Below are 14,741 nucleotides of genomic sequence, written 5' to 3' on the forward strand. Positions count from 1 at the left end.
TATGAACAATGGTTTCTAAATATGGAAAGTTATGAAAACGCGGGGCGTTACAACAGAAGCTTGGTGCACGACTAAGGATGATAGAAGAATGCTTTAGAGCTCCAGAGATGAACTAGAATGCAGATTTGAGGTGTGTTGAACAATGGAACACTACCTTGCCTTTTATAGTGAATTATAGTGCACAAGATCATTACAACTCACTCTAGGATTGCTCATGGATGATCAGCAGGTGTCCTAAGGTGCTAGGGGACATGTAGAGGGCGCCCATGCTTCAATTAATGCACACAAGATCGTTCACAAGCTTAAACATTGAATCTGTCCAAAGTTTCTGCATCCGGGACTCGTACGCGACCCGCATTAGGATTCAGGCCACTTGGACGCGGGCCGCATGAATCCTAAAGTCAGTAAACATATCTTCAACTGGCGCGCGGCCCGCATTAGCTCACCCATCTCCTTAACACGGCCCGCCTGAGGGTTGATTTCCAAGATTTTCAAATCTTTTGTAATCATTAACCTGACCTTTCGGTTTCGAAGGGGTAACTTTGCGATTTGGCCCTCGATTATTTACAATTAAGGGCCTCGTGACTTTTACCCGCATTGTTAAGTCCCCGGTTAGTTTAATTACTATCCGAAAAGCCTTAACTTTTGTTGTTGACGCTTTTAACCCCTCGTATATGAATTTGATCATAACTTTCTCGTTTTAAAACGGAACTTCGCGAAATTTATATCGTATATCCTAGTGAGCGTATTTTACTGTTACAAAGCCTCGGGTTCGTCAAAGGGTCACTCAGAGGTATAAATTAAACATGTTGACACAATTAACCTCTGTAGCTTGTAATCTCTCACTTTCTTCCGCGTTTCGCTCCGTACGATCCATGATTTATCCGTTTGAAGGTACGAGCATCATTCAAGGTTACTATACAGTATATTTACCCCTCGTTGACATTTTTAACCCTCGAATTTACATACTTTCAAGGTTTGTTAATTTTAGTCCTTTATTTAGTATTTAATACCACGCGTAAACTCATGACACGTGTCAATACATTATTGGATACAAAATTTCGAGGTGTTACAATGGGGTTGAAAGATGATAACCCAACAGTGGATGATCTCATTCTACAGCTTCGATAAATTAAGAAGTATTCTCAAATAATGTTTCCTAGATGTTTGAAGACCAACAAATCTCCAAAGTGCTGCTTCTTCGTTCGCGTGACAGAAAGCCACCTTGCAAAATTAAAAAATTAAATCAACACCTTCAATACGTATCGTATAGGCCTATACGATGCACATTACTTTTTGATAAGGGGACATTATCAGGCTTTGACTAACCTAGAAGTTTGAATCGTAATACGCATTGTATAGGCCTATACGATGCGTATTGAAGTTAATTTCCTCATGCGTGCCAATAATACCACCCTTAAGATTTGCCGAATAAAAAAAGCGAAGGAAGAGATATAGGGTTTATTCTCCATATATAAAAAACAAAAACCTCTGCACATTTCATTCATTTTCATCTCTCGGCTCGGTCATCACCTTTCTGTGTTCGCTCTTTTCGTGTCGCTAGGGTTTCGCCTGATCAAATCAGGTCAAATATCTAGATCTCAACTGGTACACACTTTTCTATCGGACTATTCATCTCAATTTCATCTTTTAATCCAGATTCCTATCTGTTTTAAAATGTATTTGCGATTTAACTTCTAATTTTCCTCAATTTGAATGCAGGCACATGGAGGAGCAACAGCAGAGTAAGCTCTCTTTTTTGTGTTGTGATTTTTGGTACTGTTTGTGTAGTATATTGTAAATTTGGTACTGATTATTGGCATTGTTTATGGAACTGGTGACTTTGTGATTAGATATGGTTAGTATAATTAGTATGCTGGAAATGAAATTGTTTATGCTTCTCGGAGTATTGATTTTGTTTTTGGAATATTATGTTTTGTGTTGTTGTAGTTCTAGTGTTAAGTGCTTTTGTTTCGAAGAGATTATGTGCTCGAATTATGCAGAAAATAACCGAGAGGTAGGAGATTAAGTGTTTACGGTGGTGGATATAGTTGTGGATGGGGTTGAGGTTTGGAATATAAGTTTGGATTGGTGGTTATTGACCTAGGGGATTTGGATTGGTGAATGGTGTCGATATCTGATAAGTTCATGCTTCTGTTGTAACAAAAGATTCCCTTTTTATGTGGCTTGTATTGAGTGGACACAATGAATCAATACTTTGGAATCTGTTTGATGCCTTTTTATGTGGCGTATATTGATTAGAGACTAATGTTATAAGTAAAAGACTACTAATTTGTAGACGAGAGATATGTAAGGGAGAAAAATAAGAGACACAAGGTAGCGACAAGAAGACTAAAGTTTATAATATAAAAAGAAATAGGTGGATTTGTGTAAACTCGGTGATTGTGTAACTTTTTTAAAGAATGTTAAGAGTTGTATGTTATCTTTAAACGATGAATACATTCAGAAGGATTATACTATGGCTACTGTGTAAAGCTCGAAGAATGTTTGGTAGAAGTGAGCTTTTTATGGTGTGTGTAATGAGAGACAAATTGTTTCAAGTACTTTTTTCTTGGTACTGCATTTGTATATAAAGCAATGTTTTTTTCTTTCACACAAGTGCTTTCTTAACACTATCTTATCGTTCTTTGTTGACACTTGACGTACATTTTACAAGTTTTAAGATAGTAAATAAAGTGTTCATGTTACAAGGATATCTTAGTCGGAACAAAGTAAAGAACATATTTTGTAGTGACTACTGACTTGGGAATCAACGATTGCCATCATGCGTTCCTCTTCATGGTTAGATGGCTAAAGGCTAAAGCTTTTTTTTTATCTTTTTTTTTTAAAGTTATGTTAATTATGACATATGATGGAGATGGTAGGAGATAGGGTGCTGGGATTTGGTATAGTCATGTAAAGTTTATATTGCTTTCGTTTTCGAGCCGAGGGTCTCTCTGGAAGCAGCCTCTCTATCCTTATGGATAGAGGCAAGGTCTGTCTACATCCCACCCTCCCCAGACCCTATAAGTAGCTTGCTATTTGTGGGATTTACTGGGTATGGTTGTTGTTGTTGTATGTAAAGTTTATATTGCTTGCATTTGTGTTGAAGTAAACGCTGAAGTCTTTCCAGTGTATTGTAGAAAACCTAGATGGATGCATAACTCTGTTACTTAAGTGTCGTTGTGCATCACTATGTATTGAAACCAATTTTCCATTTGCTAAGCATCAATTTTTTTTGGGTCCTTCAGAGGACCGGAGTGAGTATCGGAGTTTATTGTGTGAATTTATTGATATTTTTCATCAATATCAAATGATTAGGTGCTAAGTTGAGAAGACCAATATCTCCATTAAAGTTTTAGCCTTTTAGGACGTGACAGCATTGAGTAAAGTTATCTGCTTAATCACCAAACAGAAACTTGAGATAGTTTATGTTGTCTTAGTGTCTTACAGAGTACTGTTCTTAACTCTTTGGCTTCATTTAATGAAACACCAAATGTTGCAGGTGTGTCAAGTTGTTACGTATTTAAAAGTCGATTGCAAGAGTATGCTCAAAAGGCAGGACTCACCACCCCTATTTATCATACTATCAAGGAAGGCCCTTCACACCAGCCAGTATTCAGGTCAACTGTCGTAGTAAATGAGGAAAGCTATCATTCCCTGACCGGATTTTTGAATCGAAAGGCGGCTGAACAATCTGCTGCTGAAGTTGCTCTCATTGAAATTGCTAAAACTGGTGCAACAGATAAAAGCGTCTCTCATCCCGTGGTAACTATTACTTTGTCAAATTTCGCATTAATTGTGTAGGTTCTCTTCTAATTGACGATAATAATAGGGAAAACATGATCAGTTACATTAGATGGGTAGCTTTGGTCTTCCTTTAAAAATGTATAGAGATAAAATTTAGAAGTAAAATGCCATTTTTGTTCCTGAGGTTTGGCCAGTTTTGTGACTTTCGTCAAAATGTTTGTTTTTTCGCATCTGGATCCAAAATGTTTGAACTCTTGCCAATTTCACCCGGCTTGTTAACTCCATCCATTTTTCTTTGTTAATTCAAGGGTATTTCCATCTTTTTTGTTAACTTAAAGGGCAATTCGGTCTTTTTCAGTTTTTACAAGCATTTAGCATATAATGTACAAGTATTCAAAAGACCGAATTGCTTTTTAAGTTCACAAAAAGACGAAAATACCCCTGACATAACGAAGAAAAATGGATGGAGTTAACGAACTGGATAAAAATAGCAAGGTTTCAAACCTTTTAGCATAGTTATTAAAGGCGTTAGGCGCACCCAAGGCGCATAAGCCTAAGCGTGGGTGATAGGAATCGTATGTTAGTTTTTCACTTAAATAGTATTTTGCAATTGTGGGAGGGGGTATATGTAACTTTTATCTTTTATAAATAAAGAGGTCTAGTGACTTGGGGAAGGGGGAATAGAATTGGTTAGTTATTAGGCTCCGCTTGTGCGTGAGAAGGGCTGAGCCCTGGGACCACTCGTGGTTTTATCTTGTAGATCCTTGTGATCATATCTTTCTATTCAATTCAAACAGCGTCAATTGATTTCATCATCTGTGTTATTCAATTCAGATTCTATCAGTGGGCCTGTGAAAAAAGAGCGCACAACAAAAAAAACTAAAATATTTTTGTATAATAGAAAATTAATACTATTCTTCAAATAAAATAAACTAAAGCTATTATATAACATTTAAAATAGAAAAGTAGTTTCGTTAGATAAAAGTAGAAATCTAGCTGTAATCTTGCCGGAATTTAGAGTATTTGGCTGGAATCTGCGCATGAACCATCACATGGAGAATTAAAGCGCAATCGCCTTGACTTAAGGCGCAATTGCCTTGCCTCGCTAGGATATTGGGCCTAGGTGCAAGAGGCGATGGCTTTTAACAACTATGCCTTTTAGATTCAAATGCGAAACAGCAAACCTTTGGACAAAAGTCGCAAAACTGACCAAACCTCAGGGACGAAAATGGCATTTTACTAAAAAAATAGAAATCATAATATCATACTATCAATAATCAAGGCTGAATATATAATTTTCCACCCGCTTTTTAAATCCTGTTTTTAACCTTTTAGTTTTAATAGATCTATCTTCTTGGTTGATTTTTTTAGCATGAAACCGGATTGTGCAAAAATCTACTTCAAGAATACGCACAAAAGATGAACTATGCCATCCCATCATACGTCTGCACAAGAGACGAGAGCAAGGGCCGAGATTCCCCGTTTTCTTGTACTGTTGACATAGGAGGAATGAAATATATAGGTACAGCAGCAAAGACAAAGAAGGAGGCGGAACTTAAAGCTGCGAAAATCGCTCTTTTGGCTATAAGAATGAGTACACCCGAGCCAAACGTAGAACCCGACACACCCGACCTGGAATCCTTATACACAGTGGTCCCCAGTAAACGGAAGGAGCCTGAGCGGGCTGTCGGGGAAACAGAGGAAAAGGTGAAGACAAATAAGAGGAAAAAGGGCAAGTTTAAGAGACGAAAGAGGAAATTTGATGCTGCACGAGGTGAAGTTGTCGAGGTGAAAACAAACGGCGATAATTTGAAGTCAAATGGGGAAAGCGTTTCAAATGGGGAAAGCGTTTCAAACGGGGAAAGCGTTTTGGTTCAGAGCGAGGACCAGAGTTTGGTTTTAGAATAGAAAATTATCCTCATCCCATGAGTAATGATGTATAAGTAGAATTTGGATGTGTTTTGTACTTGGGGGCATAATTCATTGGGTATAACATCTTGGCAATATTACATTTTGGAGTTTTAACTATTTTTGAACATAGACTGGTTTTTTCCTATCTGCACTGTTGATTTCTTTTTGCATGGTTTATTCTTCAAACTGATCAGCTTTTGTTAGTTCATGTCATGCAAACTAAATACACCTAAATTCCTACAACTTCCAGGCATTGTCCTTTCGCTGAAGCTATCGCTCTAGTCATGAGGATGTGTAATCTGTCGCCATAAATTATCATTTACGCATGACAAGTATAGCACACATTCCGTCCTGATGGTTTTGTTGCTCTCTTGTCGAATTGGCTAGCGAATTCTGTTGGTCTAGAAATTTGTCACTTCATATACTTAGAATGATAATTAGAATCAACATACACTAGATGTTAGTCTTTATTATAGAAGTATAGGGTGTGCTAAGTGTTGTGTACAACTAACCTTATACAAATATAGTGGCTAGTAATCTAGTATCTGCAAAATGTTACCAAGTATTTTTATTACAAGTATTTTTATTACGACGTTATAAAAGGTGAGTGGTTCGGTCTTTGTGAACTAGTGTATGCACTAGCCTTAAAAACAGGGGGTTATGTTTTAAATAGTGTACCCCAAGTGTTTAGATACATTGAGACCAACTTAGACAACATTCTATTAAGAGTAAATTACAAGTTTTGTTCTTTATGTTTACACCAAACTGCAGGCGGTGTCCTTTAGCGCAAAAGTTGACAAGTTCTGTACTTAATGTTGCAAAATCTTGCACGTTATGTCATTTAGACCAAACCCAATTAGATTTTTTGGTTAAATCTGGTCATATGCCTTGCCCATGAAGGCATTCTTGTCATTTCATATTTCCGAGAACTATTTTGCAAAGAAATTTTATGTAGGGACATTTCTCCATTTCGCTCATAATTATACATGTGGGAGAAATCAAGTGTACATCTATAATAATTTTGTGATTATAACACCCTTAACAACCTAAGTAAAAGTTTAAAGTACAATCGACTAAATTAACAGTATATTTGTATTATCAACCAATCAGTCATAGTATACTTCAATTAAACCCTAAATCGCCTATTCAACATATATCGAGTTTAAATAATCCTCTCATAATTATTCAAATGTTACAACAAAACCGAATCCAAATGACCTAAACACATATAGGTAACAAACAATTAGCTCGAACCCGAACCCGAACGCAAGCGCTTAACTGCGTCTTGACCAAAAGCCGACCGCGGCTCAACCTTCAACAACTCCACATACGCCTTCAAAGCCTCCTCACTCATCCCCTTCTTTTCATAACACTCTCCCAACAACCGCAACGCCGCCGTGTTACCACCGTTCAACCGCACCGCCTCCACCAGATCCACCACAGCTGCCTCCACTCCACCACCACCACCACCGATCTTCATCTTAATCTCCGCCCTCTTACACAACGCATCACTCCTCTCACCGTCACTCAACGACTTCGCCGTCAACGGCGACAGCGCCGCCTCCAACGCCTCGAGCGCCGACGTGGTAAATCCTTGCAGATCGAGCGCCAGCGCCTTGAGAATATGCACTGCGGCGTCGTTTGGGTTGATGGCGATGGATTTATCGGCGTGTTCGGCGGCGGATTTGGCGAGGTTCCGGTCGCCAGTGGATCTGGATCGGGATAAGAGATCGGCGCCGAGGACGAAGTGGCGCTTGGCGGCGTAGATGGATCTGTCGCGGTAGCGGAAGTTGTTGAAGAGGTTTTGAGGTATGTTGAGGGTCCATAAGAACATGAAGATCAAGGTGAAGATGAAGAGTACTTGCATTATTATATCGGATGCCATGACCGATATCGCCATTTTCGCAGGTGAATTGATTGGATCCAGGAAAGTAGAGTTGTAGATTTTGGGGTGGGATTTATTGGTCAGGTTTTATTCAACAAAGGAGGCTTTAAGGTGTTCTAGAACAACTAACATGCTTTCTTTCAATCATAAACAGAATCTTCTTATATAAACCCATTAGACTAGTGGGTATTAGACTGGTGGGTGTGTCGCTTTGGTTGGGGCGGGGATAGAGGTGTATAAATTGGTTTTTTTTCAAAAACTGGTTTCGGTTATTAACCGACAAAACGAAAACAGGTTTTTTCCATAACCAGTTTCGGTTACTAACCGGTTTTTCAAGTCCAAAACAATAACCGGTGTAACCGGTTGGGATCGGTTTTTAACCGGTTTTTACCAAAAAAACCGATTTTTAACCGGTTTTTCAGATCAAGAATTCTAACCGTTCTACAATCGGCGGTTCGGTTCGGTTGTAAAACCGGTTAAAAAAACCGGTTTCGGTTCTAAAACCGGTTTTTTTGTACACCTCTAGGCGGGGATGTCAGTCAATGCTGGCTAAATCACACCAGACCAACGTTGTAAACAGTGTTGCCCGCTGGCGTGGCTTTGAAGGCGTTGGGCGGGGGGAGGGGGTGGTGAGGTAGCTAGCTCGGATTGGTTGGTGATAGATGACCGTTTGGGCTAGCCGTTGGGGATAGTGGTTTTGTAGTAAAAATCAAATTTTAAAAAAAAATTACCTATAAATACACATCCCAAATTTCATTTATTCCACACCAAATAACAAATCTTCTTCAACCAAACGCACACCAAATAACGAATCTTCAACCAAACCAACACCAAAAAACCGAACATGGTGCATTAGACAGAGGAGAAGGAAATCGCACTTGTGACATCGATTGTCGATGTACAACGTACTCTACAACGCGGTCAAACCGCGTATTGGGGATGGACGTTTCAACAATACCAACAACACATTGGGAACACGCGTAACAATTTAAACGCGTGCCAACACAAGTGGCGTGAACTCAAACCGAAGTTGGATCGATTTAAAGTTTGTTTCGACCTTGACCCTGCGGTCGACTTGACCCACGACGATCGAGTGGAGATCACGAAGACCGAGTGGAGGCACGATGGGAAGTCGGAATTTAAGTGGGTTCCCCACTTTAATATTTACCGAACTTTGTAATTTTTTTTTCTTTTTTTAGGATTTAGAAACTACTTTTTTTTTAATTTTTTAGGATTTAATAAGTAGGTTTTTAAAAATTTTTTAGGATGCGATGTAACTTGTTTTTTGAAATTAATATAAGTTTGTGTTTTATTATATAAATGTCAACTACATAAAAAATTAAAAAAAAAAATCCACATGTCCCCCCAACACCGGGATGGCCACGCCGCTTCCACACCCCACTTTTTTTGGGATGGTTGGGTGGAGCCCACACTCGCGAAATGACGAGCAATGCCCCCAACCCAAGCCCCTCACACCTCGCGGTCTTATAGTCTAGTGGCATCTTGGGGTGGGATGACTTTTGACCATTAGGTATAAGCATTATTGCCTAGTGGGGATAGATATGATCAGGTGGTTCCGTTGGTGGCACGATAATAAACCAGTGGTCTGTCCGTGATCCAAATTTGCCGTTCAAAAAAAAAAAAAAAATCTTCTTATATAAAATAATAATAATGTGATATTTTGATTATAGCTAGCAATAAGACGCGTGCATTGCGTCGCGAGTACATCATAAATATCTAATCGATTAATCCAAACGTTATGCGATGCATTAATCATATAAAAACACGTGTTTCGATGTATGCAATTGAACTCAATGTAACCTATATAAGCATTGCGATTAGATCAAAACGTAAAGTAAATTGAGTTTATAACGTACAATCATAATGTATTATAGGTAACCCAACTTGTACATAGAAAACTTAATGAGTATAAAAGAAAAAACTAACACATGCATGTGACCTAACTTGTACATAGAATACGTAATAGGTATAAAGAAAAAAAAAACTGACACATGTAATCAAAAGAGATTAATTAGAGTTCTGAAAAAAAAGAAACCACTATTTGACTGCACTCGGTTTGAAACAAAATTTCAAAACATCCATAAGTTAAGCATGAAAACATATTATATTTGACCTGACTCGTTTCCCAAAAAAGTTTACGTTGAATCGTAGAGTAACTTTAATTTATATCAAAATGTACATAAAAATATGCACGTAAAAATGATTTTTTTTTAAAGAAAATGTATTGTATTTGAGATGACTCGTTTCCGGAAAAAAGTTTACATTAAAATGTATACCAAATCAAATTTATACCGACAGGTACATAAAATTATGCACGTAAATAATTTGTTTTTTAATTAAAGGAAGTATAGGATAAACTCGAAACAAATTATTAGTAAAAAACTTAATATGTTAAATACGTTCGTAAAACCGTGCCAAGTAGCACCAATGCCACACCACTGCCAACGACCGCCAACATTAGAAAAGCTCGTAAAAATAAAAAAAAGAAAATAACACCGAACGAAAAGCAGGCGTAAAAACATTGAACCACGCACGTTCGTCGCGACGTGTTAATTTGAAGAAATTAGACCGAAACGTAAAAACGTAGAAAAAATAACTAAGTCGATCTACAACCCGTGCATTGCTACGACTCTATCAAACGGGGAAAATAGACCCGTTGCGACGGGTCTGTCAAACAGGAAAAATAGACGAAAAAAGCGTTGAACCCCTCACGTACATTGTGGCATCTTAACTCGCAAACTTGAAAAGGAAACGTCAAACGAAAAACTTGCGGAAGATGAAAAGTATGGTGACCAAAGTTGAAAATAAAAAGAAGTGTTGGGGTTAAATTGCAAAAAATAAAAAGCTTTAGGTGAAAAGTAAAAAAAAAAACAAAGGCGTTAAAATAATAAAAAAAAAAGATTAAAACCTTTGAGTTTGAAGTAAAAAAAAACATTTTGTTTTGGGAAAAATTACAAGTTTTGTCCTTTATCTTTATACCACTTTTCAGGCGGTGTCCTTTTTAACGAATGTTGACAGGCGGTGTCCTTTACTAGGTATTTTGTTCAAGTTTAGTCCTTTACACCCAACCCAGTTAAAAAACCCTGTTAATTGTTGACAGGCGGTGTCCTTTACTAGGTATTTTGTTGCAAGTTTAGTCTTTTACCTAGGTATTTTGTTGCAAGTTTAGTCCTTTACACCCAACAATTAACAGGTTTTTAACTGGGTTGGGTGTAAAGTACTAAACGGTTTTTTAACTGGGTTGGGTGTAAAGGACTAAACTTGCAACAAAATACCTAGTAAAGGACACCGCCTGTCAACATTCGTTAAAAAGGACACCGCCTGAAAAGTGATATAAAGATAAAGGACAAAACTTGTTATTTTTCCTTGTTTTTGAAAAACTCCCTATACATGTGTTACAACACTATAAAACATTATAATGTTACTAATTTATACTACGGTAATATACACAATAAAATGGTTCAATATATCTGGGTGTTGCATACACAAGATCCAGGGCTGACCTTGAGCATGTGCTGGATGGACGACCGCTCAGAGCCAAAAACCTCAAGAGGCCTAGAAAAATTTTAGAAAAAATTATATCACATGTATAATGGGATCATGTATTCATGTGATCACATACTTCTTGATGAACGGATTGAGAGAACATTCATTCGTCTTACAAGCCAGTTCTTTTTTTTTTCTTGAAAGGCCAACAAAGCTTTATTAATAAAGTTAAAAAAAATACATGTAAGCTCTTTGCTATAGAGACATAACCAGAGCATTCAAAACAATACACCAAACAAGCATCTGATCAAAACAATACACATATTCCAATTCAATTGTCAACCAAACACATGAACATTTGAATTGAGATTCTAATTCCATCAAATTCTGTGAACTAAACATCTTAAAAGATGGAATTCAAATTCCAATTCTCTTAAATTCTATTGAATTCATGCGAATCAAACGCCCAGACTTTCTACATCAAATGCTACCCAACTTTCCCAAGCCAATAATATGATAATTACAAGCCAGTAATATGATAAATGGAAGATAAAAAACGCACCTAGCAAATGTCGAGTGCACAAGTAAATTTTTAGATCTTAAAAGTGGACATGGATAAAAAATGAGTTATTTGGTCAACCAAATTGAGAGTTTATGGTACCAAAAATCCGAATTGGTAATTTGGTTTGGTCTCAAACCAAATCAAAATCAAATTGGTTATCAGTTCAGTTTGTTTCATTTTGGGTTTATGTTCAGTATCTGAAGAAACACTGAACTAATTTTAGGGTTAATTAGTTTGGTTTATGTTTCAAACATGAGGGTTAATCTTTTTATAACTTTTCTGAGCTCCTTGATGGTCCGATCTTCCTGCAAAACAGAACACCGTTAGCTCGTTAAGAGGGGAATATGGGGGTTTCCATCTTAACCAGACTCCGGCGTGAGAATAAGTATCTGCCTTGAGAAAATAAGTGTGTGTGTTAAGAGTGAGAGTGAAGAGAGCAGAATGAATTAACATGTGCATGAAGGTCCTCTATTTATAGCCGGAGAGGTGTAAGAAGAGATGGGCTGATGGGCCTTGGGCCGGAAGGCGACAACAGAGAATATCCTTCTTGTCTCACTGGTATCGATCGTTAGTGCCTTCTAAAAGATCTCCGGTGCTGGCGCACCTTGATTGGAGCCACGTGTCCCTGTTGTCGGCCTTGTTGTCTCTATGCCACCAGCAGGTAAATGGAGATCATGGGGCAGGTGTCGCCGCCCCCTGATTGGTGCCACGTAGACGTCCTTGTGTACTTATTGTCTCCTGCACGTCAGACGATCGTGGAGCACAATAGAGCACAGCCTGGTGGACGCTGATTGGCTCTTTCTTCTGCCACTTGTACCTTGTGTACTTTCTGAAGTGGCCTTGCGCTCTAACTCTTGCGCGACCCTTTCTGAGCACGTAACTAGTCCGAGCAGGGTTATAGGTGCTGAAGGCTTTTATTCAGAATGCTAAGTGCTGAAATTGATGTTCGCTCATGTTTGGACCTCCGCGAGGTCAGTCTTTGTTTAAGTAACCCGCGCGAGGCTAACATTGATCAGCTGGCTGAATAAGGAGCATGGTCCAGCGCGCGACCTGAAAAAGGTTTGCGCGGTTTTTTGGGGCCATACCCCTTCAGTATTCTATTTAACCATCCTCTAACCGACCTGAAAAAGGTTTGGCTGTTGATGATTTTCTGCTTTTGGGTGTTAGCGCGCAGGTTTCATTGGATAATTGTGAATGTTGCGCGACCTGGGTAACTTCTGCATGAAGTTTGTAGTAATTTTGAGCGGGAAAAAACCTCGAAATTTAAATTCTGACAGGTTGGTGCGAAATGTCGTTGATGGCGACGTTTGAGTTGACTGCTGACATGGCTACCATCAAGCTGTCCCTGACGGTTCGGTTTTCTGTCAGGCGAGTGAGGCCAACGCGCGCGTGGTAACCGTCACTCCGAGAATCCCGCCTTACATGGCGGCTCCTGATAGGTTACGCGCGCGGTGAATCCGGCACGTTTACCCATCGGATTAAATGCGATGAGTATATATAGTCGACGAGGGGAGAGAGGAAACCACAAACTTCTTCTGTCTTTCCTTTTTCTCTCTCAAATCTTAAAACTTCTTCAAATCTTCAGAGATTTTGCAGCAGATCTTCAAGTTTTTCTTGAACAGATCTTCAAGTTTCCCAGAAGTTCGAAGATATTTGACCTGTTCTTGTTTCCTTTGTATTCATGGCTGAAGAAGGATCTCAACATGAAGAAGGTCCGGTCCCCGTCCTTAAATGGGATTAGGGCCTATTCGAACAAATTACTCGTGGGTTCCGGTTTCCACTGAGTGGGATGCACAGTATCCCCGGCAGGGTCAGACTGTCGCCGATGCACCGCCGGGGTATATAACCCTTTTTGAAGATTTCTTTCTTCAAGGCAACTTCCGGTTGCTGGCGATGGAGTTTTTCTGTCACATATCCTCTACTATTATGGCTTTCATCTATCCTAGATGAGTCCACCCGGTATGGTGAGGGTGAGACACTTTGAGTTTTTATGCCGATCCCATGATATAGAGCCCACAGTGGAGAGATTTAGGGTGTTCTATCAGCTGATTAGGAATATGGGGTTCTATTCATTTGGCAACCTGGGATCTGCCAAGAAGATTCTGGTTAACCCACCGAAGAGTTTCCACGACTGGAAACAGAAATTTTTCTTCATTAGGGAGGAAGTTTTCCCGATAGCCATGATCTTCCATGCGTCGGATGTGATCGAGAAGGAGGAACTGCCGATTCCAAAGGGAGAAGCCTGGTACTTAAAGCTGACTGCGACACCAAACAGGATTTTTGGTGAGAACGTTTTAGTTGCGGCGCAGATGATCGACCAATGGCCGGAAGATAGCAATGAGGTTCCCGTGTTGAAGCTTCAAGATAGAGGTTAGTTATTTCTTTAATTGCTTTTTCTTTTTGTAATTCAATTGCGCCTGATTGTTGATTTTTAATACAGAGGCACACCTCTATCAAGCTGCTTTCCCCACCTTCGGTGGATCCATGGGGGTGCGCCCGCTGGAACCAGGGGAGCAATATTGGTATGAACGCATCAAAGGTCACTTCCTGTATCCCCTTGCTGGAGCTTTTGCCAATCCTCCCATTGCAACTGAAGGTTCGCATCTAACTAACCCCAGGCCCTTGCAAGCTGTGATTTCTGCTGGGAAAGAGATTCTTTATCTTTCCAGCGAGGAGTCTGTAGGGTCTTCAAATGGGGAGCTAAGTTCCTGGTCTAACATCTTTGCAGGTGTGTTGCACGACCTTGTGATTGATCCGGAGGAGAAGAAGAAGAAAAAGGTGATTACTATCGATGTTGAACCATCCAACCGCGCAACTGCCGCTGCCTCTAATAAAGGTACTCACCGATTCCGGCAGAGTAACCTAGACGATTACGTTGTTGCAAGTGACTCACTCGAGGGTTTATCTCGTATAGGTGAGAAGAAGACCGGAGCTGCTGGTTCGAAGAGCTCAGGGAGCGCGAGTTCCAGGAACCCGGATGCTACTGTTACCCCTTCGTCTATCGCGCTGGATGAAGAAGAAGAGGAAGAAGAAGAAGAACCTGCTATCAAGTTGATAAGCAGGAAAAGAAGCAGGGAGGAGCCTACTGCTGGCGTCCAGGCGGCGCAGAAGACTGGGGTGCCCTAG

The 14,741-nt window shown here is 39.5% G+C and overlaps 2 protein-coding genes across 2 annotated transcripts; one reads left to right on the plus strand and one right to left on the minus strand.

Annotated features, from left to right (window-relative positions):
- Positions 1-1,444: 1,444 nt before the first annotated feature.
- Positions 1,445-5,806, plus strand: LOC110920128 (double-stranded RNA-binding protein 8). Its single transcript, XM_022164365.2, has 4 exons — positions 1,445-1,608; positions 1,723-1,745; positions 3,506-3,768; positions 5,122-5,806. The coding sequence occupies exons 2-4, from the start codon at positions 1,727-1,729 to the stop codon at positions 5,656-5,658; spliced, it is 819 nt and encodes a 272-aa protein (XP_022020057.1). The 5' UTR covers positions 1,445-1,608; positions 1,723-1,726; the 3' UTR covers positions 5,659-5,806.
- Positions 5,807-6,718: 912 nt separating this feature from the next.
- LOC110920138 lies at positions 6,719-7,699 on the minus strand. The gene has a single exon (XM_022164375.2). The coding sequence runs from the start codon at positions 7,559-7,561 to the stop codon at positions 6,905-6,907; it is 657 nt and encodes a 218-aa protein (XP_022020067.1). The 5' UTR covers positions 7,562-7,699; the 3' UTR covers positions 6,719-6,904.
- Between the last annotated feature and the right edge of the window lie 7,042 nt (positions 7,700-14,741).

Source organism: Helianthus annuus, chromosome 2 (genome assembly GCF_002127325.2).
Source record: "Helianthus annuus cultivar XRQ/B chromosome 2, HanXRQr2.0-SUNRISE, whole genome shotgun sequence".
NCBI lineage: Eukaryota > Viridiplantae > Streptophyta > Magnoliopsida > Asterales > Asteraceae > Helianthus > Helianthus annuus.

Coding starts and splice junctions, on each gene's coding strand:
- LOC110920138 (XM_022164375.2), bottom strand. CDS start 7,561: ATGGCGATATCGGTCATGGCATCCGATATAATAATGCAAGTACTCTTC.
- LOC110920128 (XM_022164365.2), top strand. Junction 3,769..5,121: donor AAAGCGTCTCTCATCCCGTG/GTAACTATTACT, acceptor TGATTTTTTTAG/CATGAAACCGGATTGTGCAA.